The sequence below is a fragment of the Nansenia antarctica genome (genome assembly GCF_963989245.1).
Source record: "Nansenia antarctica genome assembly, chromosome: 2".
Taxonomy (NCBI): domain Eukaryota; kingdom Metazoa; phylum Chordata; class Actinopteri; order Argentiniformes; family Microstomatidae; genus Nansenia; species Nansenia antarctica.
In genome coordinates, this window is record NC_137675.1 from 64968263 (window position 1) to 64987873 (window position 19611).

Below are 19611 nucleotides of genomic sequence, written 5' to 3' on the forward strand. Positions count from 1 at the left end.
CAGCCTTGAGTCTGAGCTGCAGCAATAGGAGAGCTGTTTCCATGGCAATAAGCTTTACCTTTTTTCCAATAGAGCAGATTTTTTGAGTTGTGGGCTTTGTGCGAAATAGAACATTAGTGGTCTGGCTGTTCTAAATGGCCTTGGATAGAATAAGGAGGGGATAGTTGGAGGAATGGGAGATGGTTATGTGGCTTGTCAATCACTCGTCTTTATTACAATGCCTGCAGTGAATGTGCAAAGAACACTGTGATCTGACTATAGTTAAGTTGATGATACCTTTGGTCCCTGTACTTGTCCCTTCTTTTTGGTGGAGTGATATTGTGTGCTCAGTCCTCTCTACTTCACATGCTAATGCAGTATCTCTGACACCAGTTGCTCATTATTTCAGAACGAGAGATGGTCAGGTAATGTTTCGGTCCCAATGTTTCCTTGTGGAAAAATACAGGGAGAGAAAGAAAGCTATAACCTGACATGTATTCCATTAATTATGCATGTCCTTGAATTGGATTTTACAGCGTTAAGAAAATATTCAAATACAACCCACTATACAATCTATCATTTTGTATGCAAAATGAGGTCGTGATCACTCGAAAGCATGGTGAGGCTTGAAAATCATGTGTCACGCAGAGAAAGTAATACATGGATCGTGACTTCACACTGATGCATTGCTTTGACTAACACCTTTTTCTGTGTTTACTGCATTCCGGTGTCATGCAAATGTGATGCTTTTAAAGTCTAATCTGGTGCAATTATAAATAGGTTAGGGTTAGAGTTAGGGTTAGAACATAACGTATACAACCTGGTCACATAACAGAAGCATTATATAACAACTGGCAGATTTACTGCATCACGCATAACAGGGAAAACACCATTTAAACAAGCACTGCTGTTACATTTCCCTCCTACGTATAGATGGATGTGGGCAGTTCACTGAACACACAATCCATCACATGTTTAGAGAGGAAACAGGGGTGCTCCAAAACCCATGTCAGAAAAGTTATATTTAGACATCTGCTTTATCATTTGATTTCTGACATTGGTTTAGGGGCACCCCTATTTCATAAACAGTCCTTTATACACACACACACACACGCTATTATTGTTTAGAGTAAAATGTTATAGGTGTAACATTTTTGCAAATGGTCAGCAAATATATTTATTCCATATTGCTGCCAATATATTTGGTCTAATCAATGTACTAGAAACATGTCTTGTGTGTCCCCATTTCTGAATAAAATACAGTAGCTGTTGATTCATATCCTAATTAAGGGCTTCCAACAAAATACTTTTTATGTTCACACAAAATGACAATTTCCTCTGTTCCATCCTTCTTTGTCACATTCAGAATTGACTCCCTTAAGGGCAGAAATCATGTCTCAGTTTGTAATGTCAAAAAATACTTATACACATGCAGCCTATACACCTGAACCATTTCAGATGAAGAGTGGCATCTCTTATCGTACTATAAAAGGAGCGGATTTTTTAAACTGGAGATAAATTATTAATGACGCAGCAACAAGGCTGTCCGCCTGCCTATATAAGAGCGCGGGCAGACGCTCATCGGAAAGCACACACGCCGGCTACACATGGTGAAGCAACAGGTTGGTCTACAGTGCGATACCAACGTCAAGAAGGGACATGGAGGTGAACACAACTGATCTTTCCGTTGATGGCACCGCCAAAACGTTCAGCTCTTGTGTTGGGCATCCCCAATTGAGCATGAACAACGGGGAAACGATTTCGCGCCCTGATGTTACAAAGGTAAACAGTAAATCATCCTCTATCCCCCTTCGTTACAGAAACGCCACTCAGCACATAGCCGGCGCAGGGAAAAAGGTGTCCAACATATCCAGGGCGAGCATGGGGATTATCAAAACGGTCCGAGCGCACTGGAGACATCAGGAGAAGAACACAAGAGTTGTCAGGTCCTCAAGCGCTGGCAATCGGCATCCGTCATCTGATCGACTCCCAAAGAGGTCTCTTGATTCACCAGCGGCGTTGTTGCCACACCATGACATGACTTGCCCAATCCCCCTGGAGGAGATGCGCCTTACCAAGCCTAGAAACTGCCGGCGGATCGTGGTGCTTGGTGCACCAAAAGTGGGCAAAACAAACATTCTCCGGCGGTTCTTGCGCGATGGGTTTGAAGAGCAATACGAGCCGACTGCTGAGGACTTCCACAGGAAGCTTTACTCCATACGCGGGGAAACCTACCAGGTCGACATCCTAGACGCAGCTAGGGAAAGGGACTTTCCTGCTAAACGGCGGTTATCCATTTTGACAGGTGTGTGTATGAGTTTAGCCTATTGCCCTCAATGCATTTAAATGGAATGTGAAACGCTTCTGCATTGATTTAATTCTAATTTATTAAATTTGACTGTGCTTTCTCTTCAACAGGTGATATATTTCTCCTGGTGTTCAGCGTGGATGACAGCGAATCATTCAAAGAAGTCTGTGCGCTGCGCCAAGAGATAGTAGCTGCTAAGACCAAGCTTATGAAGTTAAAAGATACTGCAAGTGTGCCCATCATCGTGATATGCGGTAACAAAGTGGACTTGGATAAGGAGAGGGTCGTCAGTCGGGCCGAAATGTGCCGTGTTCTCGGGAAGGACATTGCACACTTTGAAACGTCGGCCAAAGACGGAAGCAGACTGCAGGAGATGTTCGAGGCACTTGCCAAACTAGGAGGACTCCCCACCGAGACCGTTCCGTTACAACACCAACAGATGTGTATCCATACATATCAGACGCTGCGCACCAACCGACAAGACAGGAGAGGGAGCCGCGCGCTCTCCGACGCGCCCTGCGGCGCTGAGTTCCCTTCGGCTCGCCGGCCAAGCTTTAACAGCGATCTGCGACGTGTCCTCGGACCAGGCACGACGAAACGGAGCAAACCTATTGAGAAGTGTCAGATTCAATGAATTATGAGACTTCTCAGAAAACGTATTGTAATGGTACAATATATAATCATATGTAAGGAGTTATACTCTACCGCAGCTGGCTGGACCAGTGCATTATGAAAATGTTATGTTTTTGTGTACTATGAAATTAATAAAAAAACAAATATTACAATTACAATTCGATTTGAGATTTGTGATTTATTCATTACCAGAGTACATTTTACATACAAGGTATAGACTAAATTGTTTAAGCCCTCTTCTCAAAGCAATTGTCCAATTTCAAGTGAAGATAGGCTTAACACACATCAAACCATTTATGGCCAGACAGGGAAATGATGTGGGTGGAAGCTGTGGATATTGCTAGCTGACTCAAATCAAATAAGGTGTAACATCCACTTGGAGCACTTCACATTGAAATGCTGATGGCAAAGCTCTGATTCATTGTTCACATCTACAATTAAATGCGCCCACGCAGTCGTGGAAAGGAAGGGACAGGGAACACGAATCGTGCCATCGAAAAAATACACATTACGCATTATCATTGCATATTTTGTTAGGCAGTTACACATTTGTGAAAAAACAATAAGTATATTTTGATATATTATCAATATGATAATTCATATTATCAAAATAATTATATGCACCCAATATATGAACTACACTGCCTTGCCTAAGTATTCCGACCCTTTTCAAGTGCTCATCTTTTGTAACCGCAGGGCCTGGAAGCAAAACACAATAAATTAGGATATTCCCCTGCTGATCTACACAGCATACTGACCCTAACCCTAACCCTAAGTGAAAGAACATTTAAAACTATTTTAAAAACAGAGAAGAGCTGTTTTCATAAGTATTCAGACCCCTTCCTGTGGCTCTCCTAACGTTTTGATAGTGAGTAACTTGACTAAGCTGTCACTACCAACTAAGCAAATGCTTCCATTTTCTCTTGATCTTGACACACTCCCTTGTCCCTGTCGGTGACAGGCAGGTCCATAACATGATGCAGTTATCTATTCTTCACATTCCTCAATACCACAGAGATGGTGCGGAAACAGCAATGCGTATGCTGGATTTGCACTAAATATAATGCTTTGTAGTCAAACTAAATGTAGAGGTAGAATGCATAGAATATTTCATTAGATCTTGGTTAAGAATCAGCAAATAGTATACTTCGGTTTCAATACTACCGGCTTCAAAATGAACCGTTCTTTTATTCTCTTGTTGGGTTTCATGCAGATTACAGACAGGTGTTCAGGCAGTTGAGTTGTTAAATGTGTGGCACACAAGGTAGCCTAATTGGAGAAATCAGAGAGATGAGTGTGGTGATAGGTCACCTCTGGTTTTGTGTTCTAACAAAGGTGTGTGTTTGTAGAGGTAAACTGTATTGTGTACAGTACCCCCCCCTGGACCTTTTCCACATTTTGTTGTGTTCCAACCTGACTTTAAAATAGATTTAGTTGTTTTTTTTGTCACTGATCTACACCAAATACCCATAATGAGCTGAAAAGTGTGTGCTTGTACATCAGCAGTTTTTTTACACGCTGAAATAAATTCCTGACAGGTTCAACACTCATGCTCATGCTCTGGCCCTGCTCATGCTGCATAAGACAGTCTGGGCACGTGATTTGGCTTCACATGAAGGCTTCTCCATCTTTACAGGTTCACAATAAAAGGGAACAAAATCACCATTATTTTCTGAAATGTAGGACAGACTCACTCCCACACATTCAATTTGAAAATGAGTCTCGGAAATTGCAACCTACTTTTTCCTGAAGTATTCAATGGACCAGGAGAGATTGCAGGCCACTCTGCACTTCAGCATTCTCAGCAATGGTGACCAACAAAAACAATGTTGGTACACAAAACAAAGAGGCCCACATATATGTACTTATTTCAGAGTACCCCTCTGAACAGTCTGTTTTTCTACCTGGTGGATGAAATGTTGTCAGCAAAGACCCTTTGTCATAGAGGAGCCTTATCTGAGGCTTGGTCTCTGCACCTGGGGCAGATGGCGGAGCCACGTCACTCTCCTACAGGTGATCCAGTCCATTCTCTTGCAGTGGCCCAGTGCTGGGTGGTGATGGGGAGCCAACCCTCTATTTGAAGGCTTTGATAATTACAATGGTGCACAATATAGTTCTGATAATAGCTAACTAGATAAGGTTGAAACGACAGCAGCCTGTGGCACTCTCAGGAGCACTGATGTTGCTATTTGGCACTGTTAAAAATGAATGCAGAAATAAATTGTGTGGGGTTTATTGGTGGTATAGAAAGATGTAGAAGGAGAAGGAAAGATGTAGAAGGAGAAGGAACAACATGATAAAGGGTGGGGATGTTCCCCTGAAAATGAGAAAGGCCATGTCCCTGATCAGTAAATGTCTCTCCCCTCTCTCTGTCAGCCATGCTAAGAGGGCCTTCCCTTCTCTATCCATCTCCCTGGTTCTTCATGCGCACTCTGTCACACCTCTGGGTCACATGTGTCTCCAGCTCCACCAGTAGAGTTGGTAACAGACTGTCCAGTAAGGCCAGCCCTTGCCAGGAGCACCGCAGTCCCCTATGAGGAGGAGACAGAGGGACTCAGACACACAAACGGGAGACATTAATGTACAATGTAAATGTGTTTATTGTGGCTATGGCTAACGTGACTATAATTGGTTACCTGTCATCCAGGATTAGAAGTCCTCTCTGTTGCAGTTCTTGTATTTCAATAGATGTGCCGAAAACTTGGTGAAAATCAGCTCCAGGACTGAACAACTGCCAATGCTATCACCGAAATAACAATGACAAACATGCACAAAGATGTATGAGGACATACACCCACAGACACCCTCACATACACCCACAGTGAACATGAGTCACGTGTAAAGACATGTTCTAGAGAGTCGCCTAGTGTATGAGACCGAAAACGTGATCCTTATAATAGAAAACACAAATTGCCTTTTCTATTTCTATCTCTATTGAAAGAAACACATTAGGTGCCATGGACAGCAACTTTCCAATTGTCCAGGGATTGTGAATCATCAGTTTGTAATAGAGCATTTTAAAGATATCACCTTGAGTCTTTCAAACCAACAAATCTCTGATTCACCTGGTGAGTGATGCCGTCAGTCAGGCGCAGTCCCATCACCAACACCTCCTCCAATCTGTAATCAGATACGCTCCACAATATCACACAGACTGGACTAAGATAGACAAGGAACCACTGAGTAACAACTGAGTAATAACAAGACAATGATAAGACAAGAACCTACAGTATACCAAGAGATTTGCGTGTTGAACACTACATAACGTGTAGTTGCGAAAGAAGACTGTGAAAGAATAGGTACAGTAGGCCTTTATACGATGACTTATACTACTACTTATAAACTAGGACTTATCACTGGTTGTGTAGGCTATTGACCATATATCCAGTGAAAAAGCATGAGCCAGACTGTAGAGCAGCTCACAATCCAAGATCGTTGAGCTGGGTCCGGCGCCTTGTTGCGTGTCCCTGCTGCTGGACCTCTCTGACCCAGGCCTCAGGCGCAAGGGTCTGGGTGCGAGCTTCTCTATGAACTCCCCCCTCCCCATGGGGGACGAAGCGTCCATGTGCACCTGTCAGAGGACGAAACACACAGCTTACAGACATCATTGCCTGCTGATGACAGGATTCATGTAAAGATCCTAGTGTGACTGTTAAAATTGCAACAAACTGAAATAATAGCTCACCTGGACCCACACCAAGGTACTGTCTGGCCTTCCAGTAGCTCATATTGTGTTCACTGACTGCACCCTGAAAAAACAACACACAGAATGCACAGCATACTGTAGATTTGTACTGTTCAGCTTATGTTTCAATGTAGTCTTGTAGAGACAACAGTATGGTCATATCAAACAGAGTGATGATGAATCATAGCTTTCCATATAATGCTACAGGTGTAATAAAACACCCAACAGGTGTCTGTTACAGAGAACTTACATTTCTTGCGAAGTTTGACACTTCATACTGAAGGAGGCCATTCTGTTGAAGAATTCTCCTGGCAGATTCGTACATGTCAGCTGTGACATCATCAGCGGGCATTCTCAGTTCCCCCTGCTGGACCTGTTTGAAGAGCTGCGTGCCTCTCTCCAGGGTCAGCTGATATAGTGAGATGTGATCATCACACACTGACAACAGTTCCTCCAACTCATTCTCCCAGGATGCAACCTTTTGACCGGGGCGTCCAAACATGACATCAACGGACACTCTCCCTGGGCAGATCTTCTGAGCTTCGGCAACAGTCTGCAAAGCATGCTGGTAATTGTGGTCTCTCCCAAGGACCTTTAAGTCCTCATCCAGAAGAGACTATTGGAAGGAAAGTAGTATCATGCAAAACAACATCATAGACATGTTGGAGTAGTTTATTCTGAAGGGCACTTAACTTCCACATGTGACTGAGGTGCTCTTTCAAGAGGCCACATAAGACTGTACTTTATTATGATGATAGGGAGCCTCACCTGCACTCCAATGGAGAAGCGGTTGACCCCTGCATGGAGAAAGTCCCCTAGCTTAGACATCCCTACAGGGGTGGGGTTGACCTCCAGAGTGACTTCAGCCTTTTCTGACAGAGCAGCGTGCTTAGCAACAGTCTCCATGACGGCAGCGATGGTTGAAGGGTGGGCCAGGCTAGGCGTCCCTCCCCCAAAAAACACAGAAGTGATGCTGTAAAAGATATGAGGCGTTACAATTAGCAAGAGCTATTGTGAAATGGACTGCAGAACAGAGAGTCCTTTTGGACTTTTGCAGTCCCATGCCAAATAACAATCAATCAATCAATCAATCAATGACACTTACCAGACTGTACTGAGGATATGGGGGGGGGGGGAGAAAAACAGTATTGGGATGACATAGAAAAGGGGGTTGAATAATTGAGACAAACATACCAAGACACCTGACCGAGCTTCAGTAATGTTTCTGTCTCTCTTTGCAGACACTCAGACATAATGTCATTATTGTCAGACCGTGGGATGTACTTGTTGAAATTGCAGTAGGTGCATCGCCTCAGACAGTAGGGCCACTGCAGGAAGGAGTAAGACACTGACTTCAAAACCAACGTTCTGGAAATGCGATTTTTCATCGGAACATTGCGTAATTAACATGTATTGTCATGCCTTGCCTACTCACGTGCACATAGAGTGACGCCTCTGTAGAAAGTAGTGGTGGGGAGGGAAACAAGTTGGACACTGCTCCACTCCCTTCACTGCTGTCAGAAAAAGACCGACCCACACACTTCGAGGGCACACGTGCTGCTGTGAGCAACTTTCTCAGCATTCTCCTGGCCCCGCACATTCAGTACCGAGTACAGGACTCAGTGTAGCACGCAGACGAATGTTAAAGCTCAGTCATGTGCGAAAGAGACGACTGTTGTCCTTGAGCTGTCAGGGCTTCTATCAAAGTACCCCGCTAATTTAGTAAGAAGGAACGGTTAATGTACAAATGTATCTAGCACCTGGGAATATTCATGGCATGCATGACACACAATGTATCCATAGTATAGCAAAATAGAGCTTAATCGTCTTTGCTACTGTTTCTGTCATGACGCTCATGTTAGACTGTACCGCCAGCAGCATGCAATCACAATGTCGCACAGGCAGGAAGAAAATGAACTCACTTCCTCTTTAAAATACCCGCTGTGACCGGACGGTGGTGCTGTTTCATTAGACTTCAGCCTACTCGGTTTGCTCTGAATTTGACCAGAGAATCTACACAAAGGGCTAGAAGGGATGTGCAACCAGTCCATCAATGTGACAAATCTATTCCCAAAATCAATAATGAGTTCAAGTAGCTTTGATGTTGGTTGCTACTAACACAGCATGTCATTTTCAACTTGTTTTCAATCCTATTGCTGCTGTAAGTAATGACAGAGATTCACATCTGTACAGCTTCAATGTTATAAAAGAAGTATAAGCACATCTAGAAACAGTTGTAAGTTTACATTTTCAAATGATATATTATATTTCCTACATGGTGATATACTATACCAAATCTGTTTTATCTATTTGCCATGTAGCCTACTGTATTTGTGTGACCGATCTCCCTATAATGAGTTATTGATCATCCAGATCCAGGCAAAGCACAGTATGCACTGATCAATTGTCCATTTATAACAGCTTAAATTACCTCATGATCTTTTAAAATGCTACTTGTTACATATTACATTACATAAGGTTGACAGTTTATGGGCTTAATAGCTACTGTCTGTTGCTGTTGAGATTATGCATGATTGTGCATGCTTGAGCATTTTACTGTTTGTGTATACGATCAATGACAACCTAGAAAAACGTAATCTATCACGTAACAAGTTAGGATACATTTGTGGCATTTCATTCTAGCAAGCAAAAGAGAGTTCAGTCTTGGGAAATACTCTGACATTGTCAGTATTGGACTTGGGTCTCCTGTGTGCCACATGACTGTTAGTCTACTGTGCTAAATCAAGTCTCCAGAACAAAAGCATGCAACAAATTACCTCTGTTACACAGACATGTATGCATAGGCAGAAGACACACACACGCACACACACACACACATACACACACACACACACACACACACACACACACACACACACACACACACCTTGTCATCTAAAATGTGCCATTATTTATTTCTCTTTTTTGCATGATGAGGCAATTAAGAGATTGTAAAATAGATGTCAATGTCAAAGATAGAATAGTGTGAACAGCCCTCAGGGAATTTTCCGCCTAATATTAAATCTAGTGCCCAATCAATATTGAGAGAGGCAAACTGTGAAAGGAGGGGTATGTACACCCTCTGAACCTCTGCAGCTGGCATTGTGGCAGCAGATCTAGTAGAAATCAAAGAGGCTTAACATCACGTTAATTCAGCTAGGAATCTTTATCTCTGTCAGATGGACAGGAAGGAGGGTGAGTTTTTTCACTTTTATAGTATAGGCTAGTACTAATATAGTAAGTGGATATTAAACACACACACACACACACACACACACACACACACACACTACACAGTACTTACAACTGGAGATAAGATTACTGTGTACAATATTGTTTTCTACTTTGGTCTCTGACTGCAATTTACGTTATTATAGTCATTATTGCTCTACATAGCTAGGACCAAGTTAGGTTTGCCTGATTCAAATTGAATACATCATTTTGGTCTCTTTGTTTCACAGCACCCACTGATATGGAGTTGAGGATTCTGGTGGTCGGTAGCAGTAGACAATCTCAGTTTCAACTGACCAATGCTATATTAGGAAGGGAGGAGTTTTCTAAGGAGGTAGGCATCATTCCTGTGAGCAGGAAGAATCATGGAGAGTTGGCCGGGAGAAGAGTTGCTGTGATAAACGGACCAAACATTTTTGGCAAAGTCCTATCTCGTAACAAGATGAAAGAGGAGTTGAGAAGGTCCAAATGCTTGTCATGCCCTGGCCCACATGCACTGCTCATTGCATTTGACCTAGAGAAAATCTGCCCAAATGACATCACAACCCCCAAGCTGGTGAAGGAGAAATTCGGAGACAACGTTTTGAGCCACAGCATGGTCCTCCTGGCCTATGAAGGAGAACTGGAAGGAGAAGCTCTGGACGACCGCGTGCTGGGGACCGACTGGCACCTGAGAGAGCTGGTGGGGCTGTGTGGGGGGCGATACCATGTGTTCAACAAGAACTGGAGAGACCGCTCTCGAGACAGGGAGCTACTACAGAAGATAGAGCGGATGCTGGGGGCCACGGGGGGGCACCACTACACCAGCAGGTCCTATCAGAGGGCGGAGGACAGCGTGAAGAAGGAGGAGAGGAAGCTGCAAAAGAAGAGAACTGCAGAAACAGAGAGGGCATGGAAGGAGCTGGAGCAGCAGTACAGTGGGGAGGAGCTGCGTTGGCAGATGGATGCCTACAACATGAGCGTTGGGGCAGAGATCAGGGCCAAGGCAGAGATGAACAATGGCTGGCTCAGGAATTCCCTGGTCCTCGGGATGGGGCTAGGCTTTGTCACAGGGGCTGCCATGGGAATGGCAGTGGGGGCAGTGGAGGGGCCTGCAGGCATCGCAGTGGGAGGGGCTGTTGGTGGCGTAATGGGAGGGGCAGCAGGGGGAGCGGCTCAGGTGGCGGTTGAACATCTGGAGGAGAGAGTTGGTCCCCACGACAGCAACTTCAACATCATCTTCATCAATCGCTTCTTCCGGGCTCCCCGCCCATGACATGTGTAGAAGTGCTCTCCATGTGACTGAGACACAGATGAAAAGACTAAGTGGATTAAGTACTGTGATAGTAAAAGTTTCTCTCTTATTGTCTACTCGTTTGTGCTTTAATATTTGGTATAGATTGCAGCTCTGCATAAATAAGACTCACGCAAATAAAACCATGAACAAACTGCATGTAGGCTATTTTCCTCATGTACCTAAAACATTAAATATAGATATTAATGTAAATAGCTGGGTTTGTGTGTTTTTAATTGCAGCATTTCTCTTTCTGATGAAATCTGTATAATACTGTACCTTTGTCTTGTCACTGATAGAATAAAGATGAACAGTGAATGGCCTTAAAGCAGCGCAGTGATTTTTATGAGTGATCATTTTTAAAGAATATGAAATATACATGTAGGCTATATGATTAATATGACTCCTTAATACCTCCATGAGTGTAGAACAAGGCTGGCTCATTATAGCCAAAGCAATAAGCACTTATTACTGTATTGTTCATGTTTAAATAGGACAAATAACAACAAATAATTTAAATTATGTTCTCAAAAAGTAAAGCTGCTCTAATGGAATGGAGAGAAACCTAGTGCTATTTGCATGTAATAATAATGCGTTCCCTTTCAGATAGTGCTACACTTCATGCCTCATTTGTACCACACGGGGCGCGACGGTCAATCACTTCGTATCATACTTTCGCTTTTAGCTTTCGCCATTTTCAGACTGACAATGTTTTGACCCGAGTAAAGTCTGACGTGTATGTGTTCCTTACACTGCCTTTTCATTGTCATTGTCTTTTTTTTGTGTGTGTTTGCAGACGATTATGATTTTAGGATAAGTATTCAGTGAGTGAATAGTCTGCGATTTTGTGGAGATACAGCCAATTGCGTTTCGGCCTAACTACGTCATCGGACATTTGTGGAAAACAAAGTTCAGTAAGTTCGTCTTGTTTAAGGCTGTAGGCGCAAATGTTCCGACTGAACTCCTCTCTTTGATGTGTGACTCATTTGGCGTCTAGGCCTACCCTTTAAACTATGAAACACATCTTTTGCAGGTTGCTACAGATTTATGACGATGAAGTAGAAGATGGCATCAAATGAGAGTGAGTACAGTTTCCTCATATTTTATACATATATATATATCATGTATGATGTCATAAACATATTGATTTAGGTTACTGCAGCGCTGCAAGTTTACATTTGTATAAGCCTATGTGCATATTCATATCAGCCTATGTATACTAATGTAGGCTACTTGCATGTTTTTATAGGTTCTGTGTCACTACCTTCAGGAAGAAGGAAGAGCATTGATGAGCCTCCTTGTTGTAGGTTCAATGGATTTTATTTAGCTTTTCATCCATGCATTGATGATGATTGTGCATAACAGTGGTCTTATACTGTATGTTCGAAATGTTCTCTCTTTTTTTGCAGTTACCATCGTTGCAGATTTAGGAGTCCTTGTCTTTGGCAGAAGTGGCCACAGTCAATTTTCTCTCACTAACTCAATTCTAAAGACAAATGTTTTTGATGTTAACGTCTGCAGTGCACACAGTCAGAAACACAGAGGCAAGGTGTTTGAGAGAAAACTAGCCATTGTGAATACCCCAAATCTCTCTGAGTATGACTCATCTCAGATTGAATTGACGAAGGAGTTTAAGAGAGCTGTGTGCCTGTCCTCTCCGGGTCCACATGCCATTCTCTTTGCACTGGATCTGCACAACATCTCACCAAGTGTCATAAGCATCCTGCAAGTCATGACAAAGCACTTTGGGGACAGAATCCTGAGTCACATGATAGTTGTTGTGTGCCATGAAGGGGAGATGGAGGGTTCAACCCTTGAGGAGAGAGTCAAGATCAACAGAGACTTCAAGGAGCTCATTGAGAAGTGTGACCAAAGGTATCACTTCTACAATGTAAGGAAGGCTCTTAGGGATGAAGGTGTCACCAGAGAGCTTCTTGAGAAGATTGATGAGATGGTGATGGGAAATGATGGCAGATTCTACTCCAATCACGAATACAAGGATGCTGAAGAAAGAATTCAAAAACAAGAACGGTTCATGTTTAAAAAGCGAGAAAGGGAGATGCAGGACAAGCACAATGAGCTGGAGAGCAGGCTCACTGGCGACGCCCTTGAAAGGGAGGCAGTACAGTATGAGACAGCAATACGTTTGGAAAACAGGGAGAGGGCTGAGAGCACTATTGCAGAAACACTTGGATTCACTCTCAGACTTGTTGATTATGCAGCTGCAGTAGGTAAAGGTGCAGTCATAGGGGGCTTATGTGGAGGGGGAGTCATGGGACTTGAGGGAATGGCAGTGGGAGCAGCTTTCGGTGCAGCTGTTGGGGGTGCCGTAGGTGGTGCTGCAAGAGCAGCTTGGGGATATGTCTCAAATGCTACACAAATCAATAGACACTGAGACAATGGAATGTCACTGATTTGATTACCTATTCTGAGATTGAACATGATGTTTTGTACTGCACATGCTGAACACACTACAGATGTATTCAATGCATTGGATATGTACATATTAAGAATTAATTCCTAATAATTCATCGGGGGAATATGTTTAAACATGTCCATTCATGGGTGTGGTTAAAATGTTTTATTTAATTTGTTTGTACTTGAACAGTGATTCTGTCGTGAAGACCCATCTCTTCAAGCTACATCTTAACTGAGAGGTCCTTAACCTAAGGACCTGTCATCCCCACTATCCCCCTATACAGTTTCTCTACTGTAAATAAATACATTTTAAAATGTGATAAATTATATTATTATATTAAATTCTATGTTAAGACCCTTGTGTGGTGTTCGGGTCAACCGGACCCGTTTTACATTTTTACTTAAAGAGAAATGGTACAAGAATACATTTTATCAATCTGAAACTCCATGGCCTTGGCTTATTTTCTATGAAAAACATGTAAAAGTGAAAAAAACACATCCTACAATACCCCAACAAATGTATGTCCTTCATAAGATGTTCGGGTCATTTAGGCCCGGATGCACAGAGACACACAGAAACATACACACACTCACACTGACACTCACTCACTCACTCATACACCTCTGGGCTTTCCCGCGCCAAGAATCCGTCTGCTCTCGCACTTTTTACCCTTTGAAGTGCAACATTGTAAACATTTTTACATTTTATTGCACTGTACAGAACGTATGCAGCAACTGCAAAAAGTACATTTGAGGTACACGCACTGTCACATTCTGTGCTTCATGTGTTGTGTAGACAGGCATACCCATGCACACACAATTGTAGCCAGTTGTATTTCAGAATTATTTTGGATTTTTCAGACATAATACTGTATTTCGACAGTGACAGTGAAAACAGTGTACATTCCGTTCGTGTTTTGTGATTCAGCATTTGCAGACATTTTTGAGAGATGTATTTCATAGCTATTGGCAAATACAATCTTAGTTTGGTTCTTTCATTTCTATTCTTGTTCATCACCTGTATTTTCTTTACAGCTTTGATTATAATTAAATAAATGTGAAATTCAATTGAGAATATAAATTCAAAATAATAAACAGCAATGAAAACATTGTTTCATTAACATTTTTCCTAGATAAGTATGATTTATGACACCCAGGTATTTATTATAGTGGATTTTGCATTTTCAAAGTTAGGGGCATCATGTGCGTAAAAAAGCTTCTACTCATCATGCTGTCGTTCGGCCCCACCTATTCCCAGGGGTCTGACACTTTGTGGGTTGTTACTAAGCATCCTCTGCTCCAGCCTCTCCAAAGGGCAGCCCCCTAGATCCACCAGAACAAAATATATTTACTTTTGAATGTGTACACAGTACCTATTGTGCATTATTGGGTACAGTACCTGTTTGTGCCCACAGGAGCCCTTTAATATTATGGGCTATTTTGGGGCTTTCTTGCGCCCCGAGTATACCCCCTTGTACGGGTCACCCTTGGGACTAGGAGCACCGTGTCAAGACAAGTGCTTTTAAAACCCCAATGATGTCCCGGGTCAACTGGATCCGAACAGTACGAAAGGGTCCAAAAAGTGAACATCACACAAGGGTTAAGAAATACATTTAATGTGATGACTGATGGATAGATGATTCTTACTTATTTGTATGTGTTTTTTGTAAGTTGCTTTGGATAAAGGTGTCTGCTAAATGTCAAAAATAATATGAATGTAAATGTAGGATGAATGTTTCATAAATGTTACTTTACATATGAAAGATTTGATGAAATAGTGTATATTTGAGACTGTTAATCCATTATGGTTATTGATTTTGATGTGGAGTGATCACTGCAGTCATTTTGACCTTTGTTTCCATGTAGATTCATTGTTGTATCAAAGCACTTAACTGGTCATCTGCATAATGCAGACTGCAGCTCCACCCCAAACAGACTACTAATGCTTAGGGTGGAGCTTTAGTCAGGACTGCCATTGTCTAAAGGCAGGACGTCCTCCTCCACAGAATACACCTGAGCAGAGCTGAACACACCTGGTTTCAACATAACTTACAGCACTATATAGGAACTACAACTACAAGGGAACTGAGACAAACTAACAACAGTGCGATACCTCCAGAAACAGTTGAGACGGTAGGGTTTATAGTGGCTTATCTCAACTCAACATCACACTTGATGATATGGCAGGACAAATTTACATTTTAAACAATGTTTTAATACACTAAATGTATGTATGGTATATTCACTAAATGTATACATGAAATTGAATACCATGATTTTAGTTAATGTACAGTATGTAAATGTAGAATGAGAATAAGAACTTCAAGAATTCAGTACTTGCTCATGTTAGTCCCCTAGTGTTAGTCTCTTGATGACGTAACTGGGTATTTGGCAATACCTGTTCTACTGCATACTCCCACTCACATGTCTCTTTCTCTCTCTCTCTCTCTCTCTCTCTCTCTCTCTCTCTCTCTCTCTCTCTCTCTCTCTCTCTCTCTCTCTCTCTCTCTCTCTCTCTCTCACACACACACACACACATAGCCCATGAAAAAGCACTTGTCACATTAGGCTACCTCAGATTAAGCTGTATTCTGAAACATGTCACTGCTTGACAATGCAAAATGCTCAACCATGGAATTGATAATCCTTTAGTTCCTTTCAGAATCTTCATATCCTGTATTTTGTCAAATAAGGTTGCATAAGATGGAATGCTGTACTGCTTGCAGCATTGATTCAAGGACATCTTTATACAGTATAGTTTGTTTTGGGAGCCTGCCTCAGTGGTGTTTAGACTTCCTCTCCTGTCTTTCGGGAAATGGTTGCCACTTGTCCCCACTCTTTTGCTGGATAGTCCTCCACTCTTGGGTTACGTAAGAGGCAATCTTGATAAAACCCTGTCCCTGTCCTTAGGTGGTGTGCTTAAAAGTAGTGTGACATCTTAAGATGAATCCAACCCTGTGATTTCATCTTGAAAGTATGATTGACAATGTATGCATGAAGACAATGACTTCACTGATTAAGACCCTCACAAACATTCTTTCGCCTCTATTTCCCTTGACACAATTAACTTAACAAAACGGAAAGCAAAGGATCTGTGACTTCTGATGTGTGCTTTTCACTAAGCTTCTAGATATCTATTTTACTACCGCTTGCTTTTACTACCGGCACTACCGCTTGCTAATAGATGGTCTAATAGTTGTGTCTATAAATGTCCTTTCCAGGGATGGCATCTACCATCAGCCTCCTGTCTGAAAAGCACTTCCTGTGCTCTTTATGTAAGGACATATTTACCAACCCTGTGAGCACACCCTGTGGCCATAGCTTCTGCAAAGAGTGTCTCAGCCACTACTGGACTCGCCACCACTCTGACTACTGTCCCCTCTGTAAAAGAAAGTTTGCCTCCAGGCCTGACCTCAGCATCAATCACATACTGGCAGACGTCTGTGAAAACTACAGGAAGTCTCGCCCTGAGAAACCCTCTGATGAGGAAAAGGTACTTTTCGCTAACCCACTAATCATTTATTTATTTATTCCCTTAACAACACTGAATATTCCCTCCAAAATATGATATAAATGTCTTTAGCAGGTTCATCCTACTGACTGGTATCTGATTAATTTACTCTTCATAAATGATTCTTTCTTGCATACACACAGGTTGTAGATGTTGACCAAATGATCCAAGAGAGACTACAGAAAGTTGGTAGACTAAGGAACTCCCTACAACTTTTAAAAGTGAGACCTAAACAGAAAACAGAAATCCAGAAAGCTAACAAAACACAGCATTTATATTAATGTGATGTGGGATAATGACAGTATTTTGTCCAATCAGAACTCTTGTCTAAGAGAAGTGCGTGAGAGTCAGAAGGTGTTTTCGGCCTTGGTGAGTTCCATGGAGAAGCGCCACAAAGCTGTTGTTGCAGAGATCGAGGAGAGACAAACAGAAGAGGAGAAAAGGGTAGAGACACTTGTGAAGGAGCTGGAACAGGAGATCAAGGAGCTAAGGAATGAAAAACCTGAACCTGAGTCTCAGCAACTTGATGAACAATGTGATGACAATGTCCCATTGGTAGGCATATTAGAACGTCTGTCTACGTAGACCTTACATCATCAAATGTAGTCATCAGCATAACTTACAGGAGTTTGACACATCAGGACCACAGAAGGTTTAGAAATAAGATTTTCATATCTGACTGTTTACACTGCAGAGCATCACACCTATCAACTACTCTGAGATGAGGGACTGGACCAAGGTCACCATGGAAACGGACCCTTGTGTGGGAATCAGCAGAAAAGCAGTCTCAGAACTTATGTGCAGGATAAAGGAGGAGGTCAACAGACTCTCTAAATCTGGTCAGTCATACTATCTTTTACATATAACGCCATTAAACAACATCATTATAAAAGTGTTTGTTTGTGTGTTTGAAAACAGTGTTCCATCAACATACAGTGTCGGAATTTTGTATTTCTACTGCCTGTTTTCATGTGATAAGAGTGGAATTTTTACTGAAACGGTATATTTTGCAGAGCTGAAGAAAATACAGAAATACACAGGTATGTTTTTAGCGACACCGTGACAAATCTCTTTTTTTGCAATTGCGATAGTAAATCTGTTTGACTTGGAGAGATCTTTGGTTGCCATGGTGCTGTCTGTTCTTTGAATACCACTCATGAGTTTATTTTGTCCCTGTACCCAGCCGAGATCAGTCTGAGTCCAAAGACAGCCCATGCCTACCTGTCTGTCTCAGAGGACAGGAAACAGGTCAGACAAATGGACAAGCGCCAGGAAGTCCCAGACAACCCGAAGAGATTTGACCGCGTGGCCAATGTCCTTGGCAGAGAGGCCTTCAGCAGTGGGAGATACTACTGGGAGGTGGAGGTGGGAGATAAAGTCGAGTGGAACCTGGGTGTGGCCAGACAGTCTGTCAACAGGAAGGGGAAGTTCACGGTCTGCCCGGCCAATGGCTTCTGGACCCTGAGCTTGAAGACCGGGGGTCAATATGTAGCCAACACCTCTCCTGCCACCCCAGTGGCTCTGGAACAGAAACCTTCGAAAGTGGGTGTGTTTCTGGATTATTCCGAGGGGCGGGTGTCATTTTACTGTGTAGAAACTGGAGTCCACATCCACACCTTCTCAGATTCCTTTACTGACAGACTCCATGCTTTCTTTAGTCCTGGTCGGCAGCATGGGGGCAAGAATGCTGACCCTCTGATCATCTCCACCAATTTATGTAGCATCTGAACTCCCCTGCAGTCACCTACTGTAAAAAGGTCTTATTAGTTCAAATATAATTAATGAATTGTCTGGGGATGTGGTCTGTTCTGTATGCTTATGTCACTATTTATTTGTTGAAAATGCGTGTAAATAATGAGTGCATCATGATTATTTGTATAAAAACTATGTTTTTCTTACATCATATTGATAAATAAAAACATAGGTTGTATCAATCAAAAAGGAATTACAATGACTTGAAGGTGTCATCATGACCGTGTCAGTAATGACTAGTGATTAAAGGTTCACTCTTTCTTCGTATCCATTGGTTACTTGAATTTTCCTTATTGGCTAGAATGATTTGCAGGTTGAGAATCACAACTGCAACTCCTTAAACCAAATGATTACATTTATAGGCAGGTTTTTGATCGAAACAGCTTAGACTTTGCTATCCCTTTCAATCCAATGCAAAAAGAGGTTACATAAGGGGAGGAACAACATAGAGCACTCTGTGACCCTCCTCAATGAGAAACTTCAGTCAGAGCCATAAAACGTTTAAAAGGAGAGAGAAGGGGAGATGAAAAGAATGGCGCACATCAAGGAACAAGAGAGCAAAAGATGAAAAAGAAGACAGAATGGGTTGTTGGGTTGGATAGATGGTGGGGTAGGGGGCGACGGGGGACGGGGGAGCGAGGAGGAGAGAACAGCAGAACAGCGAGTCATTGTGCTTGTACACCAGGCACTGGGAGACACACTCAGACACATTCACGTATTCACACACTGACACAGGCGCGCACACAAGCGCGTGCTTCTGCCCACTGCCACACAGACTTGTGCTGGCATCCCAGAGGGCAGCCCTCTCTCCAGTTCAGTCC

At 42.5% G+C, this 19611-nt stretch overlaps 6 protein-coding genes across 6 annotated transcripts in view; 5 read left to right on the plus strand and 1 right to left on the minus strand.

Annotated features, from left to right (window-relative positions):
* Positions 1 to 19611, plus strand: part of cldnk (claudin k) — a gene marked incomplete at both ends in the record, with an annotated part of 150711 nt that overhangs the window by 129182 nt on the left and 1918 nt on the right. The gene's annotated exons all lie outside the window — the stretch shown is intronic.
* Positions 1639 to 2921, plus strand: rasd2a (RASD family member 2a; the record flags this gene model as incomplete). The annotated part of the gene is made up of 2 exons (XM_080524365.1): positions 1639 to 2284; positions 2398 to 2921. The coding sequence occupies 2 exons, from the start codon at positions 1639 to 1641 to the stop codon at positions 2919 to 2921; spliced, it is 1170 nt and encodes a 389-aa protein (XP_080380491.1).
* On the minus strand, positions 5167 to 8422 carry rsad1 (radical S-adenosyl methionine domain containing 1). The gene is made up of 9 exons (XM_080524363.1): positions 8041 to 8422; positions 7800 to 7933; positions 7374 to 7578; positions 6856 to 7221; positions 6606 to 6669; positions 6344 to 6491; positions 5986 to 6040; positions 5557 to 5660; positions 5167 to 5451 (listed from the first exon to the last, which is right to left on the minus strand). The coding sequence occupies exons 1-9, from the start codon at positions 8203 to 8205 to the stop codon at positions 5322 to 5324; spliced, it is 1371 nt and encodes a 456-aa protein (XP_080380489.1). The 5' UTR covers positions 8206 to 8422; the 3' UTR covers positions 5167 to 5321.
* Positions 10078 to 11091, plus strand: LOC308151743 (GTPase IMAP family member 7; the record flags this gene model as incomplete). The annotated part of the gene is made up of 1 exon (XM_080524652.1): positions 10078 to 11091. One exon carries the CDS (start codon positions 10078 to 10080, stop codon positions 11089 to 11091), a length of 1014 nt encoding a protein of 337 aa, XP_080380778.1.
* Positions 12175 to 13504, plus strand: LOC308151744 (GTPase IMAP family member 7; the record flags this gene model as incomplete). Its single annotated transcript, XM_080524653.1, has 2 exons — positions 12175 to 12190; positions 12519 to 13504. 2 exons carry the CDS (start codon positions 12175 to 12177, stop codon positions 13502 to 13504), a joined length of 1002 nt encoding a protein of 333 aa, XP_080380779.1.
* btr02 (bloodthirsty-related gene family, member 2) lies at positions 16751 to 18766 on the plus strand (the record flags this gene model as incomplete). The annotated part of the gene is made up of 6 exons (XM_080524364.1): positions 16751 to 17020; positions 17182 to 17259; positions 17357 to 17593; positions 17733 to 17877; positions 18052 to 18078; positions 18222 to 18766. 6 exons carry the CDS (start codon positions 16751 to 16753, stop codon positions 18764 to 18766), a joined length of 1302 nt encoding a protein of 433 aa, XP_080380490.1.

Bases quoted from the DNA above. Each gene is read 5' to 3' on its own strand.
- rsad1 (XM_080524363.1), bottom strand. From the start codon at position 8,205: ATGTGCGGGGCCAGGAGAATGCTGAGAAAGTTGCTCACAGCAGCACGT. The intron at 7,934-8,040 runs GTGAGTAGGCAA...TCCTTCCTGCAG, and splicing joins AGGCGTCACTCTATGTGCAC to TGGCCCTACTGTCTGAGGCG. The intron at 7,579-7,799 runs GTATGTTTGTCT...TATCTTTTACAG, and splicing joins AAGCTCGGTCAGGTGTCTTG to CATCACTTCTGTGTTTTTTG.